The following is a 17,687-nucleotide window of genomic DNA, read 5'->3' on the forward strand; positions in this document are numbered from 1 at the left end:
CCGTGTAATCGCCGTCGTCTGTTATTATTTTTGTGCCAGGTTTCAGGAATCAGCATATGTGTCTAGTAATTTTGTGCTTTTCAGTGTAGTACGAAAATATAATTTATTAATTGAAGTATAAGACATTTAAATTAGTACTCATGTTACCTGTTCACTCTAAAGACAGAGATTACGGCACAGGAAGACGGCATCGGATCAAAGAAAAAGCTCAATCATGGTTTCGGTAAGTTATCATTTTATATAATTTCACTATCACAGAAGCGCTTTGTTACTTGATTCCAGTTATTTCATTTTGTACTTAATATTGTATATTTTCGGAATTGTCATAAAGTCTTAGTACAGTTATAAATTATTATTTTTTGTCGCTGTGTATATTTTACTATTCATTTACTAACCTGTAATGTAGCATGTAACCATGTAATAGGACCTTAAGGAATTCAATATTTTATTAGTATTATCATTAACTATTTGAAAATAAATTATTCTGTTAGCTATAACCTAAATATTTTTGTAAATAAAAGAGTATATACTATTTGTCTTTTTATCCTCTCATTTAAAGCCCTTTATTTCTAGTATATGATCAGTGACTCAGTTATTATTATTTTATTTTATTTTTTTGCCTTTATTGTTATCCTACTTATATATTATATATCCATGCATACTTATAATGAGTTATATATCATGCATATTTCGAGCTGTGTATATCCAAATGAAAAAAAAAAAAAAAAATTAGAGAGCTAATTACACTTTTCTATTAATTTTTAGGAGAAAAATTTAAAATCAAGGAGTGAACACCAAAACATAGATTTAATTTGTAAATTAGCACCATTTTATAATACAGATTAATTAAAAACTGGCATATTATTTAAGGAAAATAAACCATCTAGAATTAGTGGTTGAATATTTAATCTAAAAATTATTAAATACTACCGTATATCCTGGTGTAAAGTAAAGTCAACCACCAATTTTAGATTACAGGATAGTAAATTTCCTAGTTGTCACATGTAGAAGTTGACTTCTGAAATACCAAATAAAAAAAAATTCTGAAATTGAAAAACATAGAAATATTATTAAGTCTATTATTTTCTCAAGTTTAAAATATTTTTCTCTCTGGAAACTTTTTGTAAAGTGAGGAATTTAGAATCCTTTAGATGGGGGTATAGAAATTTGTTTTTGGGACCCAGTAGATAAGGAAGTATAATACATTGCAAAGTGGGATCCATATGTCAACATTCTTAATGTTATTGTATCTGACACAGATGAATCTTTAAATTTGTAGTTTTGCCTTATGATATAAAATTTTTCATATTGTTATATTTTTATGTGAAAAACTCTTGTGTAAATTATTTGAACTTTTCTTATTCTTATAATTTTTTATGTAGAAATTTAAAGTATTGTTTCTGAAAAAAAAACTTTATATGTAAAGAAATTATAGAGAGAAAAGGAAAAATTAACTGTATATAACATATTGAAATTAATTTTTGAAAAGGGTAAATTAATATAGTTATTCATATCTCTCTTATAGTTTATAATACATTACACAGATATGCAGTTCAATTATTTTGTACTTAACATGCTGGTTAATTAGGCTAAAATTAAGAAAAAAAGAGGGTTAAAAAATTAACGAAGATCTTTCTAATAAAGTAGAATGTATTAAATTTTTTATGCTTTTTTTTGTTTCCACAAATTTATAGCCTGCCCAAAATTAGCTTCTTTATTGATGGCATGACAAGGGAGTCCTCAAGAGAATCTAGTAAGGACATCCAAATGCTTAACTCCAAGCAAAGCTAATTTAAAAAAAGAATTATTTTGGGTTACAGAACCTATTTCCCCAGCTGTTGTAGTTATTGGTAGTATTCAGCAATAAAAATCAATTTCCTGAATTCAGAATACATTTAAGGGTTGTCTTGTCCTCCTATCTACATACATCACTGATAGTATATTTGCCAAAATCTATCATCTTCATTGATTTAAGATAAATCATTCAATCTTTCTCCAAGTGCAAGAAAAAAAAGGTAACAGTTTTACCAAACAATTGACAAGGAGTATTTTGATTCATCACAAAAGTTCTGAGGTATGAAATTCAAATATGTGTCTGGATTTGTGTTGGAGAACTCTTGGTCTTAAGAATTATTTTCAGTTATTACTTTGTTATTTTGAAAGTTTAATGCAAGTTTTAATTAATGAAAATAAAAAAGAAGCTCTTCAATCTACTGCAGACACAGATTGCCATTGAGCTAATATCTCAATTTTAAAACTAATCTCTGTTTTGTGTCTATACAGCAATGATACAATATAGTAAGTTACAATAAGTGGACCTGAAAGATGGGCTTCATCATACTAGGCTCCATAATCAAAGGTTAAAGAGATAATATTATACTTCAATCTAGCTTATCATTGCTATGTCATTTTTTTGTTTTTTGTTTGAATGCATGTACTATGAAAATAAATCGGTCACATTTGCTATTTCAATATAATTCTATTTAAAAAAAGAGAAAGAAAGACAAGATTGCCATATAACTGGTGTCAGAGGACTATTGGGGAAAACTTTAAGGGGAAGTAGGGGGGCATCACAAGGATTCAGAATTGTTAAGCAAGCTATGGTCGGAATCGTCATAGGAAAGTAAGTGTGGCAGGTGCAAAAAAGAAAAAAGACTGAGATCATCTGAACTATTTATTGGTTAAAGATATTACTTGTGCTGTGTGTGTAGATGATATGTGATAATATTACTTAAGATATTCTAAGTTTTGACCATTGCTAGTGATGCATGCTTTGCACCGTCGGTGAGTGGATTGTGGTACTTGCTCAAATAAATCTTGATGTTGTTGGATATCCGTTCTTCAATCTGTGGGTACCTTTTACAATAAAATTTTTTTGCCGCTCTCTGTTCCTCTGTCAATCCACGTATCATGTGCATACCTGCCACCTCAGTGTTCGTAAAACGTTGCATACTCCTCTGCAGGTGATGGCAGCTCGAATGACTGTGGCAATGCATATCTGTTTTCACCAATGCTCTTGTGAACAACATCACCTAGCAGCTAACCAAGATGTTTCTATCAGAATCTGAATCCTTGTGATCTCCCATACCTCTCTTTAAGAATTGTCCTAATAATCCTGGGACACTCCGTATAACTATGTGTCTGGCAGTTGGATGAAAGAAAAAATGTATTTTTATACATTACCTAATAAAAAAAAGATTGCTGACAATATGATATTGATGTATAATTACTATTAATATTATATTAAAATTATTTGTATCAATAGTTTCGATTTACATCACAAAACTAGATGTTTAGTTTATTTTCCCTTTTAAATGAAAATACTTAAGAAATGATTATACATAAGAAGTAATTAAATATTTTGAAAAATTTCTTAAGATCTCAATTTGGTACTTTTTTTTTAAAAATAAAATTAAGTAAAATAATTTTATAAGGCAAAGATAGTTTTGACTAGTGATAACAAAGAAGTGAAAAATACAGAAGATAATAGTGTTTTATGGTATTTAATTTTAATGACTATTTAATAGAGGTATTTTATTTTAAAATTTACCTGTACTAATTGCAAATTACGTACTTTAGAATTTTTTTTATTATATTGGATTATCAGATTTTGCATTATCTGATTTCATTGATTTATTTTCATTTTCAGAATTTGTAAGGTCTTTTTTTCTCAATTTCATCCACTCTATAATCTATTCTCCTTCACACGTAACATGCATCCTTTTAGAGAAAATGGTGACCATGATTTAACATTAATAATAATAATATTAAAAAAAATTATGCAGATAAAACAGCAAAAATTGTGATTTTCAGATTTCTCTAGCAAAGCAAAAGCAACCAGCTTTTTAACTAACGAAACATGTATTTTTTATTCACATAAAATGATCAATAATTCTAAGAAATAAAGTACAAAGAGTGTTTTTTATTTTGAAGGCCCTATAATTAAGATAGCATGTTATTGAAATTTAGGAAAGATGCAATAATTGTCTCCGTGTTAAGCATCGCTTTGGAGTAGATAGAGGTGTTCGAATGAAAGTAGTAAACTTTTAATTAAATATTGAATGAAAAGTTGCTGTATCTTTACTAGAAATCTTAAATTCTATCTCTAATTATACTGTGTTATATTTATTCTTTGGTACAATATTACGTACTGCATCTTTAACATGTTTCAAAATGTTCTCTCTTTACTATATTGTTCAATTTTATTCTACTTTCTTTCAACTGTATTCATTAAAAAATTTTGAAAATTTTTTGCCAAATCTTCTTCTAAGCTCTGAAGGCAACACTTGATTTGCACAAGAATATATATAAATATTTTTTAGAGAGTTAGGGAATACTTATAAATAGTTGCTATATTGTTTTCAATTAATATTTTTTAAAAATTGGTTATGATGATTCCATGTGGAGTAAAATGCAGTTGTACCTCCCAATAAGGTATGACCTATTGGAGCCAGAATGATCTCTATTGTCCATTGTTATTTATTATTACGATCTATTTTCTAATATTTGTCTATTGATGCCCTTTATTTATCTATCGATGCCCTTTATTTAGAGGGCACATAAAACTTCAAAAATGCAATTTTATTTGAAATTTAAGTTTGCAGATTTTATTTAACTTCTTTATTAGTCTGCTTGCTACAAGTTGTGTGATTTTTCTCTAATTTTAATCTTTTTAAATAGTCTTGAAAGTAATGCTATTACTTTGCTTAAATTTATTTAAGCAATTTGAGGCTTCGAAGTCCTCAGACACACTTCTCTACAATTCATCACAGATCTCACAAGAACTGAAAATGATATAATTTTCTCTTTATTCACTTCAAAATGTTGTTTTGAATCCTATCAGTATGAGTCCAGTTAAGCGACCAATTTTCTTTCTTATTGAATCCTGTTCCTCCCAATACCAAAGGCAGTCCCTGGCTGTTAAAACATCTTTTTCTACTTTTCATTTCACTTAAAAGATTCTTTCGAATTCATTTTTATCGTACAGTGGCATGCTTTTTTCCCAAAGCCCTGTCTTCTTGAAGCGGCGCGGCAACCATCGGGGGGAAATATGTATCAAATAAAGGTATTTTTATTTTTTGTTATGTATCCCTATCTTACTTTTTTAAGCTTTTACAGTGTTCCTTAAACATGGGTCCCTTTTTAGGAGATAAATAAATTAAGGTTCCATTCAGACAAGGACTAACATAATTGACTCTTAAGTAGAGAGTGTCTCATATTTTTAGAGGTCCCTTACAAGAGGTAATACTGTAATTGTTTCAAATGTATCCATAATTGTCATCTATTCTAGAATTGTTCGAAAAACAAGGAAAATTTCTGCAAAGATAGTTACAAAAATAGACAAGAAACTCGAAACAACCAATCACTTCGTCATATCTGTAATTTTACATACAGTAATTTTAGATTTACGGTATGCAATTTCTATGGGATTTAGTTACATTATTTTGTTGGTTTTATCTGTCAATCTTATTATGATATACACTAATGTGAAAAAAATCCCAACATCAAGAAAAAATCATTGTAGACTAATGAAATTTTGGCAATGCGTTTGTCTAAGTAACACATTTAATTTATTAAAGTTTCAATATCACAGGTTGATATCACAGGTGATCTAGCAGGTTACGGCAACATGTAGACATTCTATAGAGCATGTAGGGTTACAACAGCAGTATGAGGGCGAGCGTTCAGGGCCGGCTTATGCATGTCTCGGCCCTCCCCCCCCTACCGTCTTCTAACTTCCTAACATATTTTTTCGCTAACACAACACTTTATTCATAATTACGCTGTTTTTTACTACATAGGTATATTATCACATTATTCAATAAAATTATTGAATCAAGCGAAAAGAATATAAGTAATTAATGTATGCATTTAAAATAAAATCATACAATAAGCTTAAATATTAACTCTTCTAACTTTTTTTGTTACAAAATCGTTCAAGACATCCTGAAAGTTAACCTTTTCCAATACATCATTTTCAATTGCCATTATGGCCAATGAATTTAAACGGTTATATTACTTGCGATTATATTACTGCGTTATATATGAACTAACTACCATAATATTAATATCTAATTTGAAATGCGTTCAGAAACGTACTAAAATAGCGTCGATGTAATGTACAGAGCAAGACAATCGTCATCGAAATTTCGAATTAAATTTTTACTGTTTAAGAAACATTGTTAATTTTTTTCTCTGTAGCACAGGGCCCCTGAACGTGACGGGGCCCCTAGACAGTTGCCTACAGTGCCTAATGGATAAAACGGCCCTGCGAGCGTTATTCTGTTTGGAAATACTCCTTTGAATTCTGCTTATGAATGGCAACAAAACAGGTTGGATCATCAGGTTGACATACAAATTTCCAATCAAAGTGCATGGAATAACCAGGAGAATGCTTCTGCTGTCATAGGAAATTGCTCCTCAGACCATAACTTCAGGTGTAGGTCCAGTATGTCTTGGTTGTTAGCAGGCGCTCACCCGGCCTCCTTCTAACCAATATACGGCTGTCACTGACACTAAGGCAGAACTGACTTTCATGAGAAAATACAATAGATCTCCACTCTGTCCTCTAGGGAGTTTTAACTCGATACCACTCACAACGTAAACGGCAGGGGTTTGGAATGAGTTACCGGAACTGTACTTGAAGTTACCGATTTGTTGTGTCACTGTAGTGGCAACTACAGCTCGAATTTCTGAGGCAGACGTAGTCCGGTGCACCACAGCCATACGCCGTACACCGTGGTCTTTCTTCTGAGTAGTGCTGCGGGGTCACCCAGAACCCGGTCTTCTTGAAGCAGTACCTTCCATTGAGAAATGCTACCAAGGATCATGCACAGTGGATACATTTCTTCCCATCTTTCTGCAATTTTATGGAAAGAAAACCCACCTTCTTGCAGCTCTATTACACAACAATGAGTCAGTGTCAACAGTTCAGAGTCAGTGAGCTGTTAATTGCTTCTACTTCTTCTTAAAAGCATTCATGACTAACAGCTACTCACTTTGTCAAAATTTAAACAAAAAATATTGCGTACGAACTAAAGAACACGTATTTAAAGCAACTCCGGGTTGCATGTTCACAGTGGCGCTACAAGAGCCAAACTTATCCGCCAAGCGCGAAATTTATATAGACAACTTCTTATAGTTATATAAACAAGCCTACCAAATTTAGTTTTTCTAGCACAATTCATTCTTGGTGTTGGGATTTTTTTTCCGTTAGTGTATATTACTGTGATATATATTATTATATAATGTTTACTTGTGTGCCTTATGTTGCATATATATTTCATACCTAAGCAGTTGTGTCTATGTATTTCTCTATAAACTATGACTTTATTTTTATTATTTTTTTATATTTGAATAAAGTTTTAATTTAAGTATAAAAACTCTTTTTTTTTTTTCCTTTGCATTTCCTCTATATTTTCAATTGTGAATGAATAGGGAGAATCAGCTCACGTAAGTCCATTTCAGCTCTTTATTCCAAATTTTAAAAGCTATTTTCAATAATTTTAATAAATTTTACTGTTGAATGCTAATTGCACTTTAGTTTTTTATTGGCATGATTTATTGCATGCAATAATTAACAGTTTGATTGATTGCTCTGAAATTGTCTAATTGTAAATTTCTATCTATGGAAATTGAATCTTATTAATTTTTTTTTAATTGTTTTGTGCAGATTTTTTGTTAAAGTTCATTGCTTTCAGTTTTGTTTATTTTTATGTTAATTTTTGTTTTCATTTTATAAAATATTGTTTTTTTTACTTATTTAAAAAATGGACTGGCTGAAATTGAGTGTATTTTTTACTTTATCAATTTTTATGTTCTTAATTTTTTTTTCAATCTTCATTACTAAATATAGCCTCTTCATTCTTAAAGCAATAATTTTTCCTGCCTTATTTTAGTACACTGTAATTAGAATCAGAGTGATCCATCCTCAATATTAAAGTAATTAAAGTATAGGATTGTATGATTGGTGTACACGTAGTAAGATAGAAATAATAATTTCACTTATTTTTAATATTTAATTCTCACTTAAATTTATTACTTTCTCACATATTTTGCAATTTTCCTTCAAAGCTAATTTTTGCTAATTTTCATTCAAATATTAGAATTAAATGTGCTTCTTAGTTAGTTCATTTACATATTTATTATTATTATTTTTAATTATATATTTTTTGTATTAAATACTCTTAGTACAGAATGATAAAAGCAAAGAAGAAATATTAACGTATTTCTTTGTGAACAATTATTTCAATATTGTTAAATTGGATTTTAATTTTATAAATTTCAATTTTAGAACGTTGTATACATTTCGTTTTCGACACAAAGAAATAGATGAGTATTGTACGAAAAATAATAGTGCTTGTATCTTTGTCTTTTCATATCTATTTTTTACTATTTTTTTTTTTTGTAATGGAAAAATCGAGGTACGTAAGAGCACTTCAAAAATATCACTTAAAGTACAAATAAATATCTTTTTTTTTCTTTTTTTAAAACATTTTCACTGATTATATCGAATTAAATACTTTTATTTGATTTGGATTATTTAGAGCCCCTGTCCTAATATAGTAGCCTTAGGATTATTGAAAAAGAAATAAAATTTTGCATGACGTCATGACGTTTGATAAATAAATAAAATCCATTTTTATAAATGATCTTTTAGAAATAAAAGGGAAAAAAAATGGACTTGTTGAATATTCACCTGAATTCGATTCTGTAGTTTAATTTAATTTTATTATATAATGTTATTTTATGGTTTAATTTTATTTTATAATTAAATTTTATTTTACAATTTAATTTTATTTTATAATTTAATTTTATTTTAAAGATTTAATTTTTTCTGAATCCATAGTCATATACTAATAATACTTTTTGGTTGCTTTTGGAATTTCTAACTGTTTTGAATAGTCTATATAATATAAAAACATAATGGTCTAACACAGTTTTTCTTTGCCGGTGCATTTTTATTAACCGGAAAGTTTTATAGAAGGATCCAGTTTTCCCACTTTAATTTCCGTATTGTTTTGGTTACTATCCTCATAAAATTAATAAAAGTAATAAGGTATTGTTTTCCGGCAAATAATTTTGTATCCCTAATTTAAAAGTATTTTCCTGTACTGCTAGTATTACGTTTTTGATTTTGATTGTTTTTTAAATTAAGAGTTTAAAAAACTAAAATAGTTTTTTTTATTACATCGTAATTCTACGCTACATTTTAAGATAAAGTTATTTAAATCGGATTCTAATCTTATTTACCTTTACCGTATTATTATTTTTTTGTACAAATTATATTAATATACATAAATTAAAGATATAGAGATTCGTTCAATGAATTAGAACTTTCAGCTTCATGCGCAATGTGATGAAGCGCTTGGTAAGCGATATTATATTACGGTTATAAACTTAAAAATTTTTTTTTTATCACAATGTACTTTTTAAGGCTACAGTGGACCTTTATATTGCCAAAAATTGATAAAAATTTCGGTTTTTTTTTTGGACATATTTAGACACTTGTTTCGTTGCTTTTTCAACTGAATTTTTTTTTTTTTAAATTTCGTCATTTTTTGAGAAGTTATAGGGTAGTTTCGTTTTCACATTATGAAGCCACGCCCCTTTTCTTACACAAAAAGCTGTTTTTCTCAAAATTGAAATTTTGTTATGTTTCACGTATTCAAAATGTTCCAGTCGACTTTGTTTTCATCCTATTGAGATGAAATTTTTTTCTAGTTATTTATATGTATATTAGATTACGTTTATGCATTTGTTTCTGTTTTATAACAAGTAATAAAAGAGTTATCGGGTTTCATGTACCTAACGACCTTTATTTTGAAACAAAAATCTACATAAAATTTGTTTTTTGGTCATAAATTTAAAATAAATTTAGGAAAATTCCTATATAATGCATAAAGCTTTTAACATTTATCTCTAAAAAAAGAATATTAAAAAAAAATAAATAAAAATTTTAATTTAAGCCGCTGGGAGCATTTTAAAATAGATGAAATTTTTTTTAAAAAATTTTAAATTTCTCAAAAATGGTCCAAATATTTTTTACAAAAATTTTTGCAAGGGCATATCTTGATAGAATACATAAGTTATAAAAAAAAGTTTTAGTGTAGCATAAAAACTAAAAAAAATTTTTTTGAACGTCCACTGTAGCCTTAATGTTGAATGTTATTTTAAAAAAATTATCTAAAAAAATTACTTATGTTCACTAATAGAACTTAATAGAATCATAAGGGATTTATGGATCATATTTGATGGACTTGGGAAGTAGAGGCACAAGTGTAAGCGAACAGAATTCTTTTTAGTACGTATATTTTAAATGAATATGTTCAACTTTCATAGTAAAAACGGTCATATGCCAAGAAACAATAGTTATTGCAAAGCAATCATCGGGGTTGGTGTGCGGCAGCGAACAGGGGCTTAGCCCCCACGTAAATTAGTAAAAAGAAAAACATGAGATTAGAAAAAGCGACTCACTGTTTGAAAATTACATGATACTCATTTCCCGAGAAACCGATTTACAGGTCTCGAGGCCCTGCTCGCAAGCTTAGAGGCATTTCTAAACTTTTTTTTTTGCAAAATATAGATATTTATTAAAAGGTTTTATAATGACCTTTTTTTAATAGAAAATGTTATTGAAATTTTTGATATTTTTTATTAACAGTAACATTTATAGAAATAAATTATTAGTTGTAACTTGGTGGCCTTTTGAAAGTTGGGACTTGGGAGTGCATTTTTATAAATAAATCCTCAGCCAAGTGTGTGTCGCGGCACTGACCATGGAGTGCTGAAGTGCCCATAATTTCAAATCTTATACTTATTCTTTAGTAGTTGTTTAAGATTTTAAGTCATTAACGTATGTATATTTGACAGAAGCGCCACCTTTAATTTTCTTTAGATTTATTTGTTTTAATATTTCACTTTAGGTTGCGTGGCAACCTGAGATAGTTTTTGTTGTTGTTCTTTTTTGTTGTAATTTAGAATTATAATTTTTTTGGAATCCGTTTTTGTTGCTAAATTATTAGTTATTAAAAGATTAAAGTTTTATATTTGTTGTCATTCATCTGTAGAACTTGTAGTTCATTTGATTGACTTTATTTAAAAGGCGTCCGCATTATTTATTTTCATTTATTAGCGACAGTAGTAATATGTTGCTAATCAAAACGAAAGAGTTATAATATGTAGTTGATAAAGTTTCAGATATCTGTGAGATATGAGCGTCCTGTCCTAAATAAAAAAGCTATGATGTTTCTTTTTCCTTTTACTGCTTTACTCCCTATAGAAATTCGGTTTTATGCAGTTGCTGTTCTTAAAAGCATAATTTGCTTAAAAATAAATATTAGAAAAGAAATACGAGTAGCTATATCAAGTTTTATTTCTCGATTTTAAAAGTTACGCATTGTTAGTTATTATTTGAAAAGTTATGCAATGAGCAGCAAGTTCACTGCATAACTTTTAGTAACCCTTGTCCGTAACCCTCTCTATATTTCTAGCTTAGCTCAAATTTAGTTAGTTATCGATGTATATTTTTAGCCATAGCAGTTTATACGATGCATGTAAAGGGTGATGAGGATGTTGAGACAGAATCCTAAAAATATTGAATTTATAAATCTTGCCAGGACTCATATTTTATCGAGATATTATAATTTTATATATTTGCAATTACCAGCATCTAATCTATATAAATAGGCTGCTTATTTGAAAGACAGTTTCTTTTATATAATAGTGCCATTTTAATCTCTTATACTCGATTAATAATATTCTTTTTTAATTTCGGTAATTTAAATATATATTCCCTTTTTAACTAGAATTAATATACGGTGTTTTCCAGTTATAATAATGCTGTTCATGCGACCATCAAGAAAGTATTTTGAGTTTCTGGTTATGTATTTACTTTCTTTTTATCACTATTCTTGATGGTTCTTTTCTGTGTATGGGTGTTTGCTGTAGAGTTCATCCGATAATTCTGATATATTCTTAGGCCAGCTGATCTCGAGTTATTCGAGCATTAATGACGTCTAAAGAGGAAAACTGCCATAAAAATAAAAATCTTCTGCGTTTACTGACAGGATAGAATAGTCCTAAGAGGAAGAGAAAAAAATCAATGTGATAAACTACTTCTCACTTATACATTTTATCATAATCATCATAAAAATTGAGTAACGTGTGTATTTTAAACAAAATTAAAAATAACTCATAATATAACTTTATTTTACTTATTATTCAAACAATATTGCATGAAATAATTCCCCCATTGAACATTTAAATGCACCATTTTCTTTTGAAGAGCCAAAAGAAGATATTAGAATAATTTTCGTCTGTTCCACAAATGAAGTTTGAGATTAAAGAGAGGGTAATTATCAACGGTCAACTGATCATATTGATTAGATATACCAAGTTACTGTGCTTTTATTTTACTATATTTTTTTGGAGATGGATGGATGGATATGGGCCACAGCCAAAAAAATCATTAAGCTTGGATGTTACTGGTAATCTATCATTTACAAACTGTAACTGATTAACAGTAAAATGTTTAAATTCCAAATTGAAAAATTTTAATTGGAAAGTTCGAAAATTTAAAACGGTATTAAACGAACGAATTTAACTCAAATGATTCGATGCTTGCGTCTTGAACCGTATTTTTTAAAACAACTATTGTTCATTAGTGTCATAAACTAGATCAGTCTGACTGATTCATTGTTATTAAGAAAAAAAAATTCAGACCTTAGTTTATTGTAACTATTGCAAGTTTTTGTATGCATGCAAATGATATCTTGTCTAAAAAGTTTTACCACAATCTTTCAATACGTGGTAAGAAATTAAGAGCTCCGAAACTATTCCAAATGTTGCAGATTTGACCAGCTCTCTTCAAGGCAACTGTAACCTCTGAGTAAACCCTCTAGTACAGCGAATATAATTATGATTTTTTCTTCTAGCGTACAGTTACGTATTTAAATTGTTTCCATAAGTGTGATCTCAAATAAATTTTTTCGTTAGAAAAAGTTACTGGCGACGCTACGTCTCAAAATTTTCAGAAAATTTTCGCGTTTCTCGCTTTTGTAACACAAAAACAATTCGATGAATAAATACAAGATTTTGCTCAAATCAGGAATCTGTTTAAGGAGTATTTCTGATTATAAAATGTTATTGATATGGTTATTAAGTTTTTGCATCGCTAAACTCATTTTAGCAGAAATTATTAACAGAAACTATTGTTATTATTTTGCGCCCTCGTCCTCTTATCTCTGAATATGACTGATATTCTTTGAATTTTGTATTAGTTTGGAAAGAGTAAATTGTAAAGTAAAAAATAAAGACTAAATTGCTGAGTTAAAGTCTTCAATATTTTAATTTCACCCTCCTTTTATTTCTTTTTTTTTACCACTTTATTGGTAATCCGTCCAACTATAGGTAGAATTGGTGAAATGAACGATCAAAGCAGCAAACCTGATAAGAACTTACCATTCCCGAAAGCTTATGAGCCGTAGCGAACAGAAAATGTAGCCTTTACTAGGCGATAAAAATGAGCGTAGCAATCTGAAATTGACTGATTAAGCAGTTATGGAGGCTAGCCAAGACGGACTTTCCTTTTATCTGCTACCCTCTGGTAGTCAGAGCATGGAGCAATGGAGTGGTCATGCAATCCCACTTTCTTTATTCAATTACCATCACTTCATCTATGGAGATGGTTTCATTGGCCAGGTAACTCCGCTGCACATCTCTACTAGTTTCTGCAGTTATGAAGGTTAGCGCGTGAAAGCTAATTGTTTGGTGAGCTACTCATTGTTAAATTTAAATGAAATAAAATGAGAAGTGAGAGAAACGCATATTTTCGTAATCTTTTCTTATAAAGTTACGTACTCGAAATGTCACTGTTCGATTACGATAGTTTTTTTTAATATATTATCTAAGATTTATTTAAATACTATTACATAAGCATCACAATGGAATTTTTGTCGATTAACTGAAAGGTGTATTTGTGCTATTCCTTAGAAAAGCAAAGCAGAAACGGATTGATCTGGGTATTAAAAATCGTAGATAGAAATAGAGTGATCTTGTTCTACGTAAACTGAAAAATTCAAAGAAAAACAAGTTTTTGATTGGAACCCTCAGAGGAATAAGAAAAAGAGGGAAACTTAAAAAATACTTAGCGCAGGACTATTGTAAGCGAATTGAAAACAGTAGGAAGGACATAAAGAGAGGCAAAATATCTGGTCAGAAATAGAGTGAGATGAAAAGCTATGTTAGAAGCCCTATGCTACAATTCGGAGTAAAAAGGAATATGTATTTATGCTTTGCTTACGTAAGGTTTAAAAATCATTAAAAAACTTTTTAAGTCTCACCCATAAGTTCATTTTAAAAGACAAACGGCAGGTACAGCCAACTAGTCGACACATTTTAAAAGTCAGATCAGCTGCCCGAAGAAGGTGGCGTGTTACAAATAAAAAAGGTTTCATTTTCAAATATTTATTCAGCACTGTGTAAACCTAAATCTGCGATTAGAGACTTTTTAGCTGCTGTTGAAATAATAAAACTATTTGCTACATTTTTGTGCATTCATATAATTTATGTGTGTATTCAGCTCTATCTAATAAGAAATTTCGATAAACATGAGTTTTAGAATTTAGTCTCTAATATCTTTAATTTTTTATACGTAATTAAATAATGAACCTCAATGTCGCTTTGTTTAAGATTTCGTCGTAATTGTCGATTTGTGAACTGGCACTTCTAAGAAATAGAACATCATAGTCGAATTTTCGCTTTGTTTATGGGTGGTTGACTGAATGTAAACAAGCTTCCAAAACCGGAAGAAACTTAGAAAACTTTCGGTGTATCCCTCCGCTTATGTTATGCTTACGAGGCGATGTGTTAACAGGTTTAATATTCTAAGAAACTTTATTATTCTGATTAGTGTTTAAATTTACACGTAATTTTACTATTCATAAGAGTTTTCCGTAATTTATGAATTCTATCAGTTTCAGAACCTAAAACATATTTAACAAAATTAACATCACAGCATAAATAACATGTAAGGTTCTCTTATTTGGCTATATTTGTGTAAAATAGCACCGTTTGTTATTTTTTTGGGTAGCATCATAGAAAACTTACGGAGTCTCCCGAATTCATTTATTGTTTGTTTCGTTGAAAATTAGATTGAAAGAATGTGTTATATGGATGGTGTTTTCAGTAGAAATGTAAACAATAACAATCTCGAGCTATATGCCTGCTCTAGTTCCGGTTAGAAAGTTTGCAGCTGCTTACTACATGTTATTCTGCGAGGCGATATTTTCAAACGGATAATTTTGTTTTCAATAAAATAAATAAATGAAATAATTTCTGAGCACAAATCTGCCGTATTTCATAAGATATTAATGTTATTATGCAATTCTGGTGAATTTGAAGTAAAAATTTGTTTTAGTTATTTAGAGATATAGATATTGTTAAAAAAAGGTGACATGGTTGCTAGATTTTGAATAACTCTCTTTTTTGGCAGTCTTGATTTGGCCCTTTTCCATTTGTTTATTACTGTTTGTTCGTGTTGCAAGCTGTGCACCATCTTACGCTAGTGTTAGCATATTGTTCGAGGAGCAGGATTAAGTTTAGTAATAAGTATTCAAATACGACATTTGCAAGAATCTTAAAACACAATGATCACGTTGTGACCCAAATGGCAAAATACACCAGAAACAGTAACCCGGAAGTATAAGCGGCATACAGCTTGCAGTGCTCCCTAGTGTCGAAAACACCATCCATTGAAAACACTACAAGTATAATAATATTGGAAGGTGCGTTTTTTCTAAGCTTAGACGTAAAAATCAGTCGGAAGAGGTAACCCGGATGTCTAATGACGAATTTTAACCCCTAGCGCCATCTGTAACCATACATACCGATTTTCTAATATTTCTTTATTTTATAAGGCAGTTTTTTTATTTTATTATAAGTTGTTTCTTTACGACTCGGGACTTATTAGAAAATGCATATGCTTTTGTGAACCGTTATACATTTAATAGCCGAAGATACTTTAAAGTACCACTTTTAATATTTCTATATTACTGAAAGGTAAAAAGTAGTAACAAAATTATTTCACTGTTGGCAATTATCAGAGAGATTTAAGGCAAAATAAATAAAGTAGTAGTTTAAATAAAGTAGCGACTACAGTAGTTTCGCTACTTGCTACTTCCCACCACTGGCTAAGTTATGTTGTAAAAAATTAAATAGATTTTCCAAATAAAATCAAGAAAGAAAACCTGATAGCAAAAAAAAGAGGTGGTTCAAAACTGAGATGTCTCAACCAAGTTAAGGAAGATCTTAAGATTATCAAAATTATATAAAAACTAAAGGAGGAGAGTTGATAAAGGGTGCAGAGGAATTGTGGAATAGAAAGTCAAGACCCATTAAGGGATGTAAAGCTGGAAATATCTTTGAAGTAGTGGAAAGCGATAAAGAAGACCATTAAGTGTAATGTTGCATTATTCATCTAAGCAGATAATTTGAATTTAACAGAAATATATTTTAATGGAATATCTACTTCAAATGAGGAAGGAAGTAAGCTTATTGAAATCCGGTCATTAAAATCATTGTGTGATTAGTAAGGAATGAAAAAGAAAATGCATTGATAACAAAATTATCTTCATTGATAACAAAATTATCTTCATTGCATTTTAATTTTTCCGTTAATAATTGCATAATGTAAATAATTAAATTTAGTTGAAAGAGTACATTTTTATTCTATAAGCGTTTAGCTATTTTTAGTAATCGAACCTGTATATCACGATCTTCGATAACAATTTTCCGAAATCACGAAGCATTTTGAATTTCTTACGCATTTGCTATGCTGATGTTAGTTTATTTAATTATCGTCGGTATACATCCGACCCAATTTTGAGCTTACGACTACTAATGTTTGGCTCTGTAGACTTGTAATTTTGTACCCAATCCCGAAGACAAGCGAACTTTTGGATAAGGTATTGGGAGGAATTTGCCTTAGTGGGGGACTTTTATGATGGAACTAACCCGCATTTGGGTATCATGGAGAAAGAAATATCCCACGGTTGGCTAGGAGACTCCAATCCATGATCCGTCTGCCACTGAGGATATTGTACGTCAGCACTGTGGTCGGTGCGAGACGAGTGTGAAAATCGTATCGACCTGCCATTGCTGGAGATTCGATCCTGGTTCACCCCACTGGAAAGCGAATACTCTATCCACTTAACCACCACGGCTCTGTGTTGATATTAGGAAAAAAACTCTTTTAGCCGGTTTACATTTCTCGGCGATCTATTATTTCACGAAATATTTTTGGTCACCCAAATTTTTTATTTTATTTTTTCACTCTAATTTCGAAAGAATTTGGAAATGCTTTTTTGAGCTTCAAGCCTTTAAAGACTTTTCTTACATAATTCATAAACCATTTATTTATTGATGTCTTAAGATTAATAAGAAAAAAAAAACTGATTGAATGGAGGTGACCAGAACCAGTCATTCCTCAAATAAATTGTTAAAACATGTATGCATTAACAAGAATAACCGTCCGTAAGGTACGAAAGAACTTGCTAAATTAATGAATCTAAAATAATTGATACTTTTGAAGACTTAGTTAGCGTAATATCGCACTATGTGTGGTGATTGGGAAGAAACAGAAATATTAAAAGAAGCTAAGGCATCTGGAGATATATTGGAAAATGGAG

General features: G+C 29.8%; 1 protein-coding gene across 2 annotated transcripts in view; it reads left to right on the forward strand.

Moving 5' to 3' along the window:
• Positions 1 to 10: 10 nt before the first annotated feature.
• The window catches only part of ZnT86D (solute carrier family 30 member 7), a 39,895-nt gene continuing 22,218 nt past the window's right edge, over positions 11 to 17,687 (forward strand). The window contains exons 1-2 of one of the 2 annotated variants that reach the window (XM_021148826.4): positions 11 to 223; positions 7,438 to 7,452. In XM_021148826.4, coding sequence (XP_021004485.1) covers positions 141 to 223; positions 7,438 to 7,452 — 98 coding nt within the window. In that variant the 5' untranslated portion in view covers positions 11 to 140. The remainder of the gene's footprint in view (positions 224 to 7,437; positions 7,453 to 17,687) is intronic. The other variant, XM_021148827.4, reaches the window with a different exon arrangement.

The sequence above is a fragment of the Parasteatoda tepidariorum genome, chromosome 1 (assembly GCF_982258835.1).
Source record: "Parasteatoda tepidariorum strain Cologne lab strain chromosome 1, Ptep-v5.0, whole genome shotgun sequence".
Lineage (NCBI taxonomy): Eukaryota > Metazoa > Arthropoda > Arachnida > Araneae > Theridiidae > Parasteatoda > Parasteatoda tepidariorum.